Source organism: Manis pentadactyla, chromosome 8 (assembly GCF_030020395.1).
Source record: "Manis pentadactyla isolate mManPen7 chromosome 8, mManPen7.hap1, whole genome shotgun sequence".
In the NCBI taxonomy this organism is placed as follows: domain Eukaryota; kingdom Metazoa; phylum Chordata; class Mammalia; order Pholidota; family Manidae; genus Manis; species Manis pentadactyla.
In genome coordinates, this window is record NC_080026.1 from 108,387,985 (window position 1) to 108,404,813 (window position 16,829).

The 16,829-nt window shown below is 38.4% G+C and overlaps 1 protein-coding gene across 5 annotated transcripts in view; it reads right to left on the reverse strand.

Annotated features, from left to right (window-relative positions):
- The window catches only part of MMS19 (MMS19 homolog, cytosolic iron-sulfur assembly component), a 38,685-nt gene that overhangs the window by 15,531 nt on the left and 6,325 nt on the right, over positions 1 to 16,829 (reverse strand). For 4 of the 5 annotated variants that reach the window (XM_036886480.2, XM_036886481.2, XM_036886479.2 and 1 more), the window contains exons 2-8: positions 4,616 to 4,664; positions 2,555 to 2,655; positions 1,759 to 1,844; positions 1,292 to 1,366; positions 811 to 880; positions 317 to 445; positions 168 to 229 (exon numbers count right to left, since the gene is read on the reverse strand). In XM_036886480.2, coding sequence (XP_036742375.2) covers positions 168 to 229; positions 317 to 445; positions 811 to 880; positions 1,292 to 1,366; positions 1,759 to 1,844; positions 2,555 to 2,655; positions 4,616 to 4,664 — 572 coding nt within the window. Of the gene's footprint in view, positions 1 to 167; positions 230 to 316; positions 446 to 810; positions 881 to 1,291; positions 1,367 to 1,758; positions 1,845 to 2,554; positions 2,656 to 4,615; positions 4,665 to 16,829 lie in introns of those variants that run through there. The other variant, XM_036886484.2, reaches the window with a different exon arrangement.

The window sequence follows — 16,829 nt, forward strand, 5'->3', positions numbered from 1 at the left end:
CTGCACTTCCCAGTTTGCTAAAAATGTAATTTCATGAGGGCAGAGATTGTTTTGTTCATTGCTAGACCCTCAGTAGCTAGAACAGGGCCTGACACATAGCAGGTACTTAGCAAATATCTGAACAAATGAATGAGTGAATGAATGAATGAATGAAAGGTATTACTTACAGGGGTAAAATCAATAGGGAAGTAACAGGATGTCACTTCAAACAACTCCTCCACAAAGGGTCCTAAGGCAACAGAGAAAGAATGAGGTTGACTTACAAGCTTCACTCATCTGACAAGCCCCAACCTAATTCAAGGCTGCAAGAACGTACCCAGGCTATAGTCCCTGGAGATGAGGTCATGGACAATACGGAAGGCCACCAGAAGATTACGGGGATCCTTTTCCCCATCCATCACCTGGATGAAGCCAAAGGTGAAGTCAGCTCCTAGGCCCTTCAGCTCTGAGGAAGAGAAAACAAGGTCACTACTCTCCCATAGGACAGAAAGCTGGGCCTTCCTTCTGGTCTGTGCTCTCCCTCTATTATCACTGCCTGCCCAAGCAGATCCTTTCTGTTTTCCTATTCAGTGAAGAAGAGATGTGCAAACAATATGTAATTGTTATAGAGGTAAAAATTTAAAACATAAGCTTAAACTCCACTCTTTCTTTACTTTACTGGGCAGTGAGTAGACCTAGTTTCCCTTTATCATCCTTTCTCAGAATTTTGGCTTTTCTATACAGTCCCCAGGCTAAAATGAGTCCTGGTAATGGACAAATAAAAAAAGATGTGCTTGCTTTTCAGATTTTCCACAGAGACCTGCCTCATACCTTCTTCCCGGGTTCGCATGAAGTTGGTGATGATACTGTAGACTGTGTGTCGGTCCACCTGTGGCAGGGACTTAGGGTAGGAGATACAGTAAGTAATAGAAAGTGTTCAAATTATAGCTCAGCTGACAAAACTACTTCCCACTTCACAATCTCTAGGTGGACAGTGCTCTTTATGCTGGTATAAAATGAGCCTAAGAAGAAATGCAGAGAAAGGATATGGCTATTGGCCCAGCAGTACAGCAGGGGGCCAGTGACCAAAGCCTATCTGCTGTATGCCTTACTTTCTTTGGACGTAAGAAGACATAGTCAGACCAAATGGCATGCCTCCCTCTTCTTATAGTAGTAAGGAATAGCATGTCAGCATGATCAAGGAGCTGAAAGAGTTCAGAACTTAGAAGGCAGTCTTATTTTGTCACCTAATCCTAATTTTGTCAAGGGCTGGGAGGTAGATGAGAACAGCAAAGTGATTATTATCCCTCACCTGTACGTGAACTTCCTGGAAGATGGCTTTAAGCACTGAGACAGCCAGCCCTGGGGGCAGGGCTACACACAGGCTCTGGGGGAGAAGACGAGATATAAGCACAGAGGGAATTCTAGCACACTCTTCAAGACACAACCCTAAAATAGACCGAATTAGTCATGGTGGGAATCACAATATTCAGGTTCAGGAAGAAGTGCTAACAGTGAGAAATGTGGTCTCTTTTCTGAAGTTATCATCAGCTCCTTCCAGTTTGGCTCTAAAATCCAAAGGATACTTTTACTCTCTAGACTAAAAACAGAAGTGAAGCTGGCTGACTCTAGTTTAGTCCCACATTTGTACATCTGCTCTTCAGCACTTCAAGTCTCTCACCCCCACAGGGTAAGGAGAAAATTCACTGGAAAAGGGCTCCTGCTAACAGTATGTAATGAAGAGAAAGGAAAAGAGCGAGAGAGAGAGAGAGAACTCACAAGTGCCTTCAAACCCTGCAGGACAGACGGGATTACAAGATGATGGTCCTTCAGCCGGTTCTCATAGAACAGGATCAGGTGTACTACTGCACAAAACAGAGATTCAGCCATTAGTTTACACAGGCTGGAGGAAGGCCCACCAGCTTTGCTCCTTCATTTCTGTTTGAGTTTCACTACAAATTTTCTCCTTCACCAAAAGACATGTCACATGTCCTCCCATTTCAGGGTGCCTTGATCAGTCCTTTCTCACACAGTTAAACCCATTCTCAACCCCCAAATTGCCCTTCTATAGAACTGAAGTTGGAAAACTTCCTCAAAGGGCCAGCTAGTAAATATTTTAGGCTTGTAGGACATAGTATCTGTTACAACCAGTCAACTTCATTTTTGTAACATAAAAGCAGAATAAAAAATAGGTAAATAAATGGGTGTGATCATGTGCTAATAAAACTTTATAAAAACAAGCTGTAGTTTGCCTACTTCTGCTGTAGAAGATAAATAAATTACTGGCTTTTTTTCTTACAACTTCAAAGAACTTTGATAATTCACCACTTCACTGCTCCATCAATGAAACACTACTCTGTTCATTTTTCAGAGGCGAAGATATACTAAAAAAATTGTCTAAGGCTACATTTGAAATCGAAGTGTTTTCTGTCTCAATTTTATCATCCCTCCCACATATACCAGTGAGGAATAAAGACTTTGATTTAGTAGTTCACAGACAGCTCATGCCCTCCCTTCTTTCCTCCCTCCTTGGCTCAGCAATCTAGGAAGACACTCCTATTAGTGATGCCAGTACCTTCCTTCTCCAGGAGCAAAGAGTGACACTGTAGTAGCACCTGTGACAAAAGCTGGATTCCTCGTGCCCGAGTTCGGGGTTCTGGATTCTCTAGAGAGGTCCTGGGGGAAAGCAGGATAGAGAGAGCCTGACATTACCCAGATCAAACTTTTGAGGGAATAAAAATTTTGCAATTAGTCACACCCAACCGCTGGACACAGAAGCCAGCCCAGGAAGGTGTTCTGGAGGCACTTAGAATTACAGATAACAGAAGACCAGGAGCTAAAGAGCCAATCCTCAGACTGATCTGGCATCAGCAGCAGCATATATGACAACATAGCCAACAGAAGTATCTGTCTCCAGACACTAACTGGGCACTGGGCTTACTCTTTCTCCCCAGCAGAATGATTGTGACATTCCTTTGAAACAGAGCTTAGCAGCTACCCACAGAGCTCAACAGATGATTGGCAGTTGCAGCTTTTACCAAAACAGGAGGAGAATAAATATATTACTGCTAAAGAAAAAATGCTGAAAGCAACACCAAGGTTTTTGGAAGAAAAACACTTGAGAACTGTAAATTAATAAAGTAAGATGATCAGAAAAAAGGTTTTAACTATTTAGGATTCGCTGATATGGGAGGACCTGAACTGAAGCAACAAAGAGGTGATTTATATTCAGAATGTCTCTATAGAGATTATATTTAAACATATTTGATAGAATCTAAGCAAGTAAATGTAGGAAGCAGAAGATTTCTGAAGGAAAGCTGGCCAGGACATTTGAGTGAAACCTCAAGGATATGGGTATCTATAATGAGGAGCAAAGTGTCAAAAATAAGATTACTCTTGACAGGGTCCCTAGGACAGGAACTTATAGAAAGGTCCTTGCGCAGAAGCAGAAAACTGAGCATTTAAAAATGGACCAGGGCACACAAATGCTCATGGCAGCATTATTCAGAATAGCCAAAGTGTGGAAATAATCCATGTATCTATCAACTGATGAATGGTTAAAAAATATGTGGTATATCTACACAGAGAATATTATTCAGCAAAAAAACTGATACATGCCACAAGGATGAACTCTGAAAACATTATGCTAAGTGAAAGAAGCAATCACAAAGGATACATACTGTATGATTCCATTTACATGAAATTTCCAAAATAGGCAAATCCACAGAGACAGAAAGATTAGTGGTTGCTGGGGGGCTGGGAAGAAGAGGGAATGGGGAATGACTGCTAAAGCACATGGGATTTCTTTCTAGGGTAAGGAAAATGTTACATAACTGACTGTGGTAAGAATTGCTCAAATCTGTGAATACACACATTAAATGGTGCGTTTTATGATATGTGAATTATATCTCAATAAACCTGTTATTTTTTAAAAAATAGACCAAGGCTACAACATGAGTAGAAAGGCCAAATGGTCCCTTATGTGGGAGAAATGCCTAATAGTGACCTATTTTTTCACAATTTTCTAGTTTTCTGTTTCAGAAGACATGCTGGCTGTGACAACCTTTGCAGTAAGACTTGTCAATTTAAACAGTCTACCAAGTATGAAAAATGAGGAAAATCGGCATTAGACTATAAGCACAGACTTTCTCTGGGGCTTGTAATATCTGGCTCTAACACTGATCTTCAGCTGTTTCCCTGAGCCTTTTCCTATAGTGGGGATCTGGTACAAGGTCAACTTCCTGGCAACTCCCCAGGCAGGGCCCACAGGAGGTCTGAGTCACATCCAGGCCGAGGAGAATCCCATGGGGGCGGGTGGGTCTTTAAGAAGCACAGAATGGATCCCAGCTATATTAAGTAACAGTTAATGGCCTTCATCCACCATCCTCACCCCAAACCTGTGGGCTGCCCCAGGAACTGATTGATGTGGCCCACAGGCTGTGTGCTCCTAACAGTTCCTTAGAAGCCTCAGTCAGCTGGCATGAAACTTTCCTGTGGGGAAACAGCCTTTGTCTGATGTACTGATATGGGAGCAGGGTGGTGGTGGGCTACAGTAGGAGAAATTCAGGACCAGTTAGCTACAGGAAAGCAGCATGTACAAAGTAAGTTTTTCAGAGTGTGCAGGCAGGTCTCTTACCCAAGGGCTTCCACCACTTGTAACACTGAATAGCTTCCAGATTTCACATCTAAAAGAAACAAAACAAGAAAGAAATATGAAAAAACAAAAACAAAACCCTATCTCAAGATTGCATGTCTCTCATTACCAATGTTTCCTGCCTACCCTAGGTTTGTATCATGGGGCCCATTATGCTTGCCAAGAATCCCTCCTAAAGGAGAGGCATTACTGTAATACTTAAACTATGCAGGCTTCAAGTATGAAAATTGAAAAGAATATATCATTTGTATGTAACATGATTGTACACTAGAAAATACAAGAGAAATAAATGAAAAAATATTACAAATAACATAACTCATTAGGGTGGCTGGGTACAAAATTTATATTATGAAATTAAGAACCTTTACATATATACACATAACAGCATGTAAAATAAAATAAAGGAAAAAAGATCCTATTTACAATAGCTAAAAAAATAAATAAATAAAAATAAAAACAAATACCTGGATATAAATTTAACAAAAAAATGTGAAGATCTGAATGGTGAAAACTTGAGGATAACAAAAGAAAACTTGAACAAATACAAAGGCTTGCCTTATTCTTGAAAGTCAAGATGCCAAAACGCCCAAATTATCTATTATTTGAAGACAATCTCTATACAAATACCAGTAGAATGTTTATTTTGAAGGGAACTAGATAAGTTTATTCTAAATTTAATGGCAAAAAGTAATACATAATTAGGCAAATTCTGAAGAAGAGTAACTGGAGATGGAGGGAAGGTAGACCTTTCAGATATTAAGATTGTTATGAAGTCACAATAATTAAAATAGTATATACTTTTGAATATATTTGAAGTTTTCCATTATAAAAGTAAAAACAAAAAATGAACCGGTGAGTACTGAGTTTATATTCAGACAAATCAAAGGCACAGAAATAGAAGGCGTAGAGAGAAATACATATGAGAATAGGATTTTTGAAATCTTAATGGAAAAAACGGACTATTCAATAAACAGTGTTGGGATGATTGTGTAAATATTTGAAACAAAATAAAAAACACTAGCTCTGAATCTTTCACCAAAGTAAATTTCAAATGGATTAAAGACACACAAGAGAGTTTCTAAGTATAACATAAAACTCAGAAGCATAAAAGAAAAGATTGGTTAAAATCAGTTACATTTTTAAAAGTTTAGACTTTCTGCAAGGCAAAAAACTATCATAAGACAAACTGGGAAAAATATTTACAATACTTCTAACAAAGGGCTGTTTTACCAACATATATAAAGCTCTTATAAATCAATTGAGAAAAAGACCAACAACCAATTTTAAAATGAGCAAAAACAAAAAAATGAACAGGCATTCCACAGAACATGCTCAACCATATTTGAAATAGAAATGCAAATTAAACTACACAACAACTTTGTTTTTAATCTACCAGATTGGCAAAGACAAAAAAATCAGTAAACGCACTTATGTTTGATGATGGTATGCAGAAACAGGCACTCTTACACATTGTAGGAGTATAAATTGGTACAGTCCCTTTATTGAGAACAATCTGATAATATCCTTGAAATTACAAGTGTAATACATACTTTAACCCAGGGGATCCTCTCAAAATTTATCCTTTATACTTATAAAAGTGTAAAATAATGCATGTACAAGGTCATTCATTACTGAATTATTTATAATAGCAAATGACTGTAAACAACAAATGGTTATCAATAGTAAACCAGTTAAATAAATTATAATATATCCATATAATGGAATTCTGTGCAGCTGCTAAGGAAAAAAAATAAAAAACTGAAAAAAGGCTTCAGAGACTATGTACATACTGATAATGGGATAAGATCTAAAAACAGAACAGTGTACATAAATAGTGCACAGCATTGTTTTTAAATGGAGTCGGTATCGTTTCTATTTGTATTTATTTATATCTCTGGAAGATAAAAGGAACTAATAACACTGGTTGTCTCTAGGAAGGGAAACTGGATAGTTGAGGGTCGAGAAAGGCTTTTTAAAAATAAATTAATGTTTTATTTTGGAATAATTTTAAAGAAAAGTTGTAAATATACTGCAGAGAGTTCCTGTATACCCCTCACCCAGTTTCCCTGAATGCTAACATCTTACATGATACATCTGTTAAAACTAAAAGAGATTAGCACTGGCTCATCAGTATTATTTAAACTCTAGACTTTATTTGGATTTTACCAGTTTTTCTACTACCATCATTCTTCTGTTTCAGGATCTAATTAAGGATACTACATTGTAATTAGCCATCATGAATCCTTAGCATTCTCTGGTCTGTGAAAGTTTCTGTCTTCCCTGTTTCTCAATTACCTTGATGTTTTAAAGAAGTACTTTATAGAATCCCTCTCGATTTGGGTTTGTTTGATGTTTTCATCATGTTTAGACTGGGGTTATGGATTTTGGGAAGACTAGCACAGAGGTGAAGTGCCCCTTCATATCGTACTGTATCAGGTACAAGTTATCAACCTGACTTACCTAGCACTGGTGATTTTAACTTCGGTCAGTTGGTTAAGGTAATATTGTCCATGTCTCTAACTACACATTTGCTATTTTTCCCTCTCTTATACTATTCTTTGGAAAGGACTCACTAAGCCCAGCCTACACGAAAAGGCAAGGGGGAGATTAAGCTCTATTTCACAGAAAAAAGGACCATCTGTCTACCTTATTTGGAATTACTGCACAAGGAAGATTCATGTCTTCTCCCCTCTTATTTATTCAGTCATTCAATTTATAACTGTATGTCTCATGTATATTTATCTTATACTTTGGGTTATAATCCAATACTAGATTATTTTGTTGCTCAAATTGTTCTATCTTTGGCCACTGGGAACTTTTTAAAGTTGGCTTCTCTGTCCCACTGACATGCCCTATACATTTTTAAAAATTAAGTTATCATTGATATACAATCTTTTTTAAAATTTTTTTAATTTTGATATCATTGATGTATAATTACTTGAACATTATGGTTACTAGACTCCCCCCATTATCAAGTCCCCCCCACATACTCCATTACAGTCGCTGTTCATGAGTGTAGTAAGGTGCTATAGAATCATTACTTGTCTTCTCTGTGATACACAATCTTATGAAGGTTTCACATGAGCAACATTGTGGTTACTACATTCACCCATATTATCAAGTCTCCCCCAAACACCATTGCAGTCACTGTCCATCAGCATAGTAAGATGCTATAGAGTCACTACTTGTCTTCTCTGTGCTGTACTGACTTCCCCGTGACCCCCCTACATTATGTGTGCTGATCATAATGCCCCTTAATCCCCTTTTTCCTACCTACCCGCTTCCCTTTGGTAATTGCTAGTCCCTTCTTGGAGCCTGTGAGTCTGCTGCTGTTTTGTTCCTTCAGTTTTGCTTTGTTGTTACACTCCACAAATGAGTGAAATCATTTGGTACTTGTCTTTCTCCGCCAGGCTTATTTCACTGAGCATAATACCCTCTAGCTCCATCCATGTTGTTGTAAATGGTAGGATTTTTTTTTTTAATGGACATGATATACTTTTTTCTTATTTTTTGTCACTACAAAATTCTATAGGTTCATCTTCTAATTTCCTTGCCCTAGCCCTAGAATCAGCCATATCTCCAAGAAGCCCTGGTTCCTTCTATTGGAGAATGGTATGAGAAAGCAAGATCTGGGTGTGGCTGTGCTTGTTGCTATGGGGTGTCACTGCTTCTAGGCCCTCCTTAGCAGAGAGAGCTAGGAAATATACATATGTATTCTAACCCACATATACACACCTATCTACCATTATTTCTATATCCATATATGAAACTAAACATAAGATCCTATTAAAGTCTCTAACTCTAACCAAGTACCAAAGGGTCATTCCAACTTTCTTCTGGCTTATTTGTGATTTGTTTCTCTGACAGTGAGAAACCTGGTTCCCATTATCTACCATTTATTTATTTTTCCACCTTAGTGTAGCTATAAATTACTTACAGAATTGTTAACCTCTGTGAGAAATTTATAAGCAGAGTGCAGTGTTTTATGTTTTTGTTTAGCCTTATAGTTTCCAGACAAAATATTGTTTTTCAAAGTCACTTACATCAGCTTCCCCCCAACCCCCAACCCCCTTTAGTAAGGATATGCCATGCTAGTAGATTCATATGTCACTGTCTGCACTCCACCTTGGGATGGAAAGGAGACTTCTCATTGTGTATCCCTTTGCACTTTGTGAGTATTGTCCATGTGGATATACTTATTTTTTTAAATGCAATTTTAACAGCACAAGTAATTCATATAAATCTAACAGAAGCATCTTAGGATATATTTTCAAGGGAAAAATAAAGAATAAAAGGTTAGCACTTCCTTAAGGTTTGGTTACATGAGGAGTTCTAGCTCACTAAGGCGTGGCAATAAGGGAATTACGTCCAGCAGCCTATTCTGGATTGCCAACTCACCTACCTCTGGACTTTGGCTAGAATGAAAAAGAAGCTTGAGAAAACTCCTAAATTTCCAGTTCCCCTAAGTCTGTGGTCTCAAGGCAATAGATGTGAGCTGAGCTGGTCGGAGGCTTACTCTGCTACTAGAGTAAGGAGAAGTCCAATCCAACCAAGCACAGGAGCACTCTAGTCAGGATTCATAACTTGTGACTGGCACCAGTTTAGACATCAGGCACTCTTAGCCCTACCGGTGCCAGGATGTGGAAGGCCCAGCTGCTGCCCCTGCTTCTGAGAAAAAGCTAAGGGAAAAACTGTATAGACTGAAGAGTGGGGGAAGGAGCAGCAGCCAGACTAACAGGACAAACCAAGGAACTGATAGTTGGATTCTATGCCCAATTCTTTTATTTCTTTCCTTTTTTTAAATTAAGGTATTATTATTTTTTTTATTAAGGTATGATTGATATACACTCTTATGAAGGTTTCACATGAAAAAATAATGTGGTTACTACATTTACCCATATTATCAAGTCCCTACCCATACCCCAATGCAGTCACTGTCCATCAGTACAGCAAGTTGCTAGAGATCCATTATGTCCCTTCTATGTGATACACTGTTCTCCCTGTGATCCCCCACACCATTTGTACTAAACATAATACCCCTCAGTCCCCTTCTCCCTCCCTTCCCACCCGCCCTCCCACACCCCTCCCCTTTGGTAACCACTAGTTCATTCTTGGAGTCTCTGAGTCTGCTGCCATTTTGTTCCTTCAGTTTTGCCTCATTGTTATACTCCACAAATGAGGGAAATCATACGGCATTTGTCTTTCTCCGCCTGGCTTATTTCACTGAGCATAATGTCCTCCAGCTCCATCTATGTTGCTGCAAATGGTAGGATTTGTTTCTTTCTTATGGCTGAATAGTATTCCACTGTGTATATGTACCACATCTTCTTTATCCATTCATCTACTGATGGACACTTAGGTTGCTTCCATATATTGGCTATTGTAAAAAGTGCTGCGATGAACATAGGGGTGCATATGTCTTTTTGAATATAAGAAGTTGTATTCTTTGGGCATATGAGAAGTTGTATTCTTTGGGTATATTCCAAGGAGTGGGATTCTGGGGTCAAATGGTATTTCTATTTTCAGTTTTTTGAGGAACCTCCATATTGCTTTCCACAATGGTTGAGCAGCTTACATTCCCACCAACAGTGTAGGAGGGTTCCCCTTTCTCCGCATCCTCGCCAACATTTGTTGTTCTTAGTCTTTTGGATGCTGGCCATCCTTACTGGTGTGAGGTGATATCTCATTATGGTTTTAATTTTCATTTCCCTGATGATTAGTGATGTGGAGCATATTTTCATGTGTCTGTTGGCCATCTGAATTTCTTCTTTGGAGAACCGTCTCTTCATATCCTCTGCCCGTTTGTTAATTGGGTTATTTGCTTTTTGGGTGCTGAGGTGTGTAAGTTCTTTATATATTTTGGATGTTAACCCATTGTCAGATATGTCATTTACAAATATATTCTCCCATACTGTAGGATGCCTTTTTGTTTTGTTGATGATGTCCTTCGCTGTACAAAAACTTTTTAGTTTGATGTAGTCCCATGAGTTCATTTTTGCTTTTGTTTCCCTTTCTTGAGGAGATGGGTTCAGGAAGAAGTTGCTCATGCTTATATTCAGGAGATGTTTGCCTATGTTTTCTTCTAAGAGTTTTATGGTTTCATGACTTACATTCAAGTCTTTAATCCATTTCGAGTTTACTTTTGTGTATGGGGTTAAACAATAATCCAGTTTCATTCTCTTGCATGTACCTGTCCAGTTTTGCCAACACCAGCTGTTGAAGAGGCTGTCCTTCGCTGTACAAAAACTTTTTAGTTTGATGTAGTCAAACTACATCAAACTGTATGTCCATGGCTCCTTTATCATATATTAATTGACCATATATGGCTGGGTTTACATCAGGGCTCTCTAGTCTGTTCCATTGGTCTATGGGTCTGTTCTTGTGCCAGTACCAAATTGTCTTGCTTACTGTGGCTTTGTAGTAGAGCTTGAAGTTGGTGAGTGTAATTCCCCCTGCTTTATTCTTCCTTCTCAGGATTGCTTTGGCTATTCAAGGTCTTTTGTGGTTCCATATGAATTTTAGGATGATTTTCTCTAGTTCATTGAAGAATGCTGTTGGTATTTTGATAGGAATTGCATTGAATCTATAGATTGCTTTAGGCAGGATGGCCATTTTGACAATATTAATTCTTCCTATCCATGAGCATGGGATGTGTTTCCATTTATTGGTATCTTCTTTAATTTCTCTCATGAGTGTCTTGTAGCTTTCAGAGAATAGGTCTTTCACTTCCTTGGTTAGGTTTATTCCTAGGTATTTTATTCTTTTTGATGCAATTGTGAATGGAATTGTTTTCCTGATTTCTCTCTCTGCTAGTTCATTGTTAGTGTATAGGAATGCCACAGATTTCTGCGTATTATTTTTGTATCCTGCAACTTTGCTGAATTCAGATATTAGATCTAGTCGTTTTGGAGTGGATTCTTTAGGTTTCTTTATGTACAATATCATGTCATCTGCAAACAGGGACAGTTTAACTTCTTCCTTGCCAATCAGGATGCCTTTTATTTCTTTGTGTTGTCTGATTGCCGTGGCTAGGACCTCCAGTACTATGCTGAATGGAAGTGGGGAGAGTGGGCATCCTTGTCTTGTTCCCGATCTTAAAGGAAAAGCTTTCAGCTTCTCACTGTTAAGTATGATGTTGGCTGTGGGTTTGTCATATATGGCCTTTATTATGTTGAGGTACTTGCCCTCTATACCCATTTTGTTGAGAATTTTTATCATGAGTGGATGTTGAATTTTGTTGAGTGCTTTCTCAGCATCTATAGCGATGATGATGTGGTTTTTGTCCTTCTTTTTGTTGATGTAGTGGATGATGTTGATGGATTTTCGAATGTTGTACCATCCTTGCATCCCTGGCATAAATCCAACTTGATCATGATGGATGATCTTTTTGATGTATTTTTGAATTCGGTTTGCTCATATTTTGTTGAGTATTTTTGCATCTATGTTCATCAGGGGTATTGGTCTGTAATTTTCTTTTTTTGTGGTGTCTTTGCCTGGTTTTGGTATTAGAGTGACGCTGGCCTCATAGAATGAGTTTGGAAGTATTCCCTCCTCTTCTATTTTTTGGAAAACTTTAAGGAGGATGGGTATTAGATCTTCAATAAATGTTTGATAAAATTCAGCGGTGAAGCCATCTGGTCCAGGAGTTTTGTTCTTAAGATAGGTTTGTGATTACCAGTTCAATTTCGTTGGTGGTAATTGGTCTGTTCAGATTTTCTGTTTCTTCCTTGGTCAGCCTTGGAAGGTTGTATTTTTCTAGAAAGTTGTCCATTTCTTCTAGGTTATCCAGTTTGTTAGCATATAATTTTTCATAGCATTCTCTAATAATTCTTTGTATTTCTGTGGTGTCCGTAGTGATTTTTCCTTTTTCATTTCTGATTCTGTTTATGTGTGTAGACTCTCTTTTTCTCTTGATAAGTCTGGCTAGGGGTTTATCTATTTTGTTTATTTTCTCGAAGAACCAGCTCTTGTTTTCATTGATTCTTTCTATTGTTTTATTCTTCTCAATTTTATTTATTTCTGCTCTAATCTTTTTTTATGTCCCGCCTTCTACTGACTTTGGGCCTCATTTGTTGTTCTTTTTCTAGTTTCATTAATTGTGAGTTTAGACTGCTCATGTGGGATTGTTCTTTTCTTGAGGTACTGCAATATACTTTCCTCTTAGCACAGCCTTGGCTGCATCCTACAGATTTTGTGGTGTTGAATTATTGTTGTCATTTGTCTCCATATATTGCTTGATCTCTGTTTTTATTTGGTCATTGATCCATTGGTTATTTAGGAGCATGTTGTAAAGCCTCCATGTGTTTGTGGGATTTTTCATTTTCTTTGCGTAATTTATTTCTAGTTTCATAGCTTTGTGATCTGAGAAACTGGTTGGTACAATTTCAATATTTTTGACTTTGCTGAATCTCTTTTTGAGGTCTAGTATATGATTTATTCTTGAAAATGTTCCATGTGCACTTGAGAAGAATGTGCATTCTGTTGCTTTTGGGTGTAGAGTTCTGTAGATGTCTGTTAGGTCCATCTGTTCTATTGTGTTGTTCAGTGCCTCTGTCTCCTTACTTATCTTCTATCTGGTTGATCTGTCCTTCAGAGTGAGTGGAGTGTTGAACTCTCTTAGAATGAATGCATTGCATTCTATTTCCCCTTTTAATTCTGTTAGTATTTGTTTCACATATGTGGGTGCTCCTGTGTTGGGAGCATAGATATTTATAATGGTTATATCTTCTTGTTGGATTGACCCCTTTATCATTATGTAATGTCCTTCTTTGTCTCTTGTTACTTTCTGTGTTTTGAAGTCTATTTTGTCTGATACTAGTACTGCAACTCCTGCTTTTTTCTCTCTGTTAGTTGCATGAAATATCTTTTTCCATCCCTTCACTTTTAGTCTGTGTATGTCTCTGGGTTTAAGTGAGTCTCTTGCAGGCAGCATATAGATGGGTCTTGTTTTTTTATCCACTCAGTGACTCTATGTCTTTTGATTGGTGCATTCAGTCCATTTACATTTAGGGTGATTATCAATAGGTATGTACTTAATTGCCATTACAGGCTTTAGATTCGTGGTTATCAAAGGTTCAAGGTTAATTTCCTTACTATCTAAGAGCCTAACTTAACTCACTTAAGATGCTGTTACAAACACAATCTAAAGGTTCTTTTCTTTTTCTCCTCCTTTTTCTTCCTCCTCCATTCTTTATATATTAGGTATCATATTCTGTATTCTTTGTCTATCCCGTGATTGACTTCGGGGATAGTTAATTTAATTTTGCATTTGCTTAGTAATTAGCTGTTCTACTCTCTTTACTGTGGTTTTATTTCCTCTGCTGACAGCTATTAAACCTCAGGAACACTTCCATCTATAGCAGTCCCTCCAAAATAGACTGTAGAGATGGTTTGTGGGAGGTAAATTCTCTCAGCTTTTGCTTATCTGGAAATTGTTTAATCCCTCCTTCAAATTTAAATGATAATCTTGCCAGATAAAGTAATCTTGGTTCCAGGCCCTTCTGCTTCATTGCATTAAACACATCATGCCACTCCCTTCTGGCCTGTAAGGTTTCTGCTGAGAAGTCTGATGTTAGCCTGATGGGCTTTCCTTTGTATGTTATCTTATTTCTCTCTCTGGCTGCTTTTAAGAGTCTGTCCTTATCCTTGATCTTTGCCAATTTTTTTACTATATGTCTTGGTGTTGTCTTCCTTGGGTCCCTTGTGCTGGGAGATCTGTGGATCTCCATGGCCTGAGAGACTATCTCCTTCCCCAGATTGGCTAAGTTTTCAGCAACTACCTCCTCAAAGACACTTTCTATCCCTTTCTCTTTCTCTTCTTCTTCTGGTATCCCTATAATGCAAATATTGTTCCGTTAGGATTGGTCACACAGTTCTCTCAATATTCTTTCATTCTTAGAGATCCTTTTTTCTCTCTGTGCCTCAGCTTTTTTGTATTCCTCTCCTCTAGTTTCTATTTCATTTATCGTCTTCTCCCACTGTATACAACCTGCTTTTAATACCCTCCATCGTGCTCTTCAGCGATTCTGTACCTCCATTAGCATGTTGATGATTCTTATTTTGAACTCCCTTTCAGGAAGAGCCCTAAGGTCCATATCATTTAAATCTTTCTCTGGGGTTATATTAATTTTACTCTGGACCAGGTTCCTTTGGCGTTTCATATTTGTATATGGTGCCCTCTAGTGTCCAGAAGCTCTACTCTGGAGCTGCTCAGTCCCTGAGGCAATGTCAGGGGTCGCAGGGGAGCGGTACTGGTGCCTGGGGGGAGGAAAGAGCTGTTTCCTGCTTCCGGGCTACTGTGCCTGTCTCCACTGCCTTAACCAGTGGGCTGAGCACACAGGTATAAGCTTTTGTCCCAGAGCAGCTGTATATGGATCCCTGCTTTCCACAAGTGGCTCGAATCTCAGTCTTTCCAGGAATTCTGCCTGTTTAGTTTTCCAACCCCGTAATCACACGAGTATCATGAAAGCACCATGAAATGTAGGTTTGTGCTCCCAGAGCAGATCTCTGGAGCTAGGTATTCAGCAGTCCCAGGCCTTCCACTCCCTCCTTGCTCCGTTTCTCTTCCTCCCACTGGTGAGCTGGGGTGGGGGAAGGGCTTGAGTCCCGCCTGGCCACAGCTTTGGTATGTTACCCTGTTTCGTGAGGTCTGCTCTTTTCTGTATGCAGTCTGGCGCTGTTCTCTTTCCTGTTGCTCTTTCAGGATTAGTTGCACCAACTATATTTTCTAATTGTATACAGTTTTGGTAGGAAGCTTCTGTCTCTCCTCTCACGCTGCCATCTTTAATCCGTCTATTAAGGTATTATTGATATACACTTTTATGAAGGTTTCACACAAAGAACAATGTGGTTACTACATTCACCCATATTAATTGAGTACCCCCTGCCCATACCCCATTGCAATCACTGTCCATCAGTGTGGTAAGATTATGCCCAATTTCTTAATGGCAACATGTAAGTGAAGAGAAATACTCATTTCTGGGTTACAAACCATAAACCTGTATTGCACCATTTGGGAGAGTGGAGAAGGGTACTTTTTTGGAACCTCTTGGCTAGAGCCCAGGAAACTCTGCTAGAAACCTTATCTAAAAACGAATTTCAGTAACAGCCACAGAAGGAGCTAGTAATTGGATATAAGAAGCTATAGGGGACTGGCAACTGTTACGAGGACAAAAACATTACTGAGCCAAATCATTCTTCAGCAACACCATCAAAGTCCTCTGTGGATGCTGGGACAGGGTCTATCTTTGGAAATACTTCAAGTGTTGTAAGACAAAGACTCTAATTTTTTCATTTTTTGGAAAAATTGAGATATTATTTACATTCAGTGAAATGCACAGATATTAACTGTATAAACTGATGAGTTTTAACAAAGTACACCCTGAGTAACCAATACCCCAAACAAGATACGGAATATTTCCATCACCAAAGAAGTTCCCTTATGCCTCCTACTAGCCAATTCCTACTCTTGTAAGTTGCCTCAAATTTTATAAATGAAAAAGACTTACTTCTTCAGCATTCAGTATACATCACTATGAAACTGGCTGCTTTATAATTACAAAGAAATGTTCATTTGCATGTCATTCCTTGAATCCCAGTGTATGGGTGACCTCTTCTGGTGGAACTCTTTACTTTAGTCTTTGTACCTTTCACAAGGATCCCATCTTGAATTAATGCAGCACAGACATAAAAGGAAAGTGAAGTACAAAAGTAATACAAAATTAGAAAAAAAATTAAGTATATTATTTATATTAGTTTTAGAGCTATCATACAATAACAGTAAATATTAGTAAGGAAAATGGTAAGGTGGCAAAAAACTAGAATTGGTATTTTGAGGATATTTTTGTGAAGGTGACTAAATCCAGAATCTTATTCTATTTGTCTACCTCAAAAACATCTTTCAAATATGATTCTTCCTTTTCATCCCTTTAACCAGACTCAGCAACAGCCTTCAAACTAGCCCTCCAATTGTTGGTGTGATGATATTTTGAAATTTTTAGGTAGTGATGATGACTGTGGAACATTGTGAATACACTAAAAGCCAATTCATTGTACACTTAATATGGTGAATTTTATCTCGTTTTTTTTTTTAATTTCCAATCCATCCATACTCTGGAATCACCTCCCCAAAATGCACAAATATATCCCTGCCCATCATCACCATATCTGCTTATTGACAAAAGAGCTGATTGCTTGG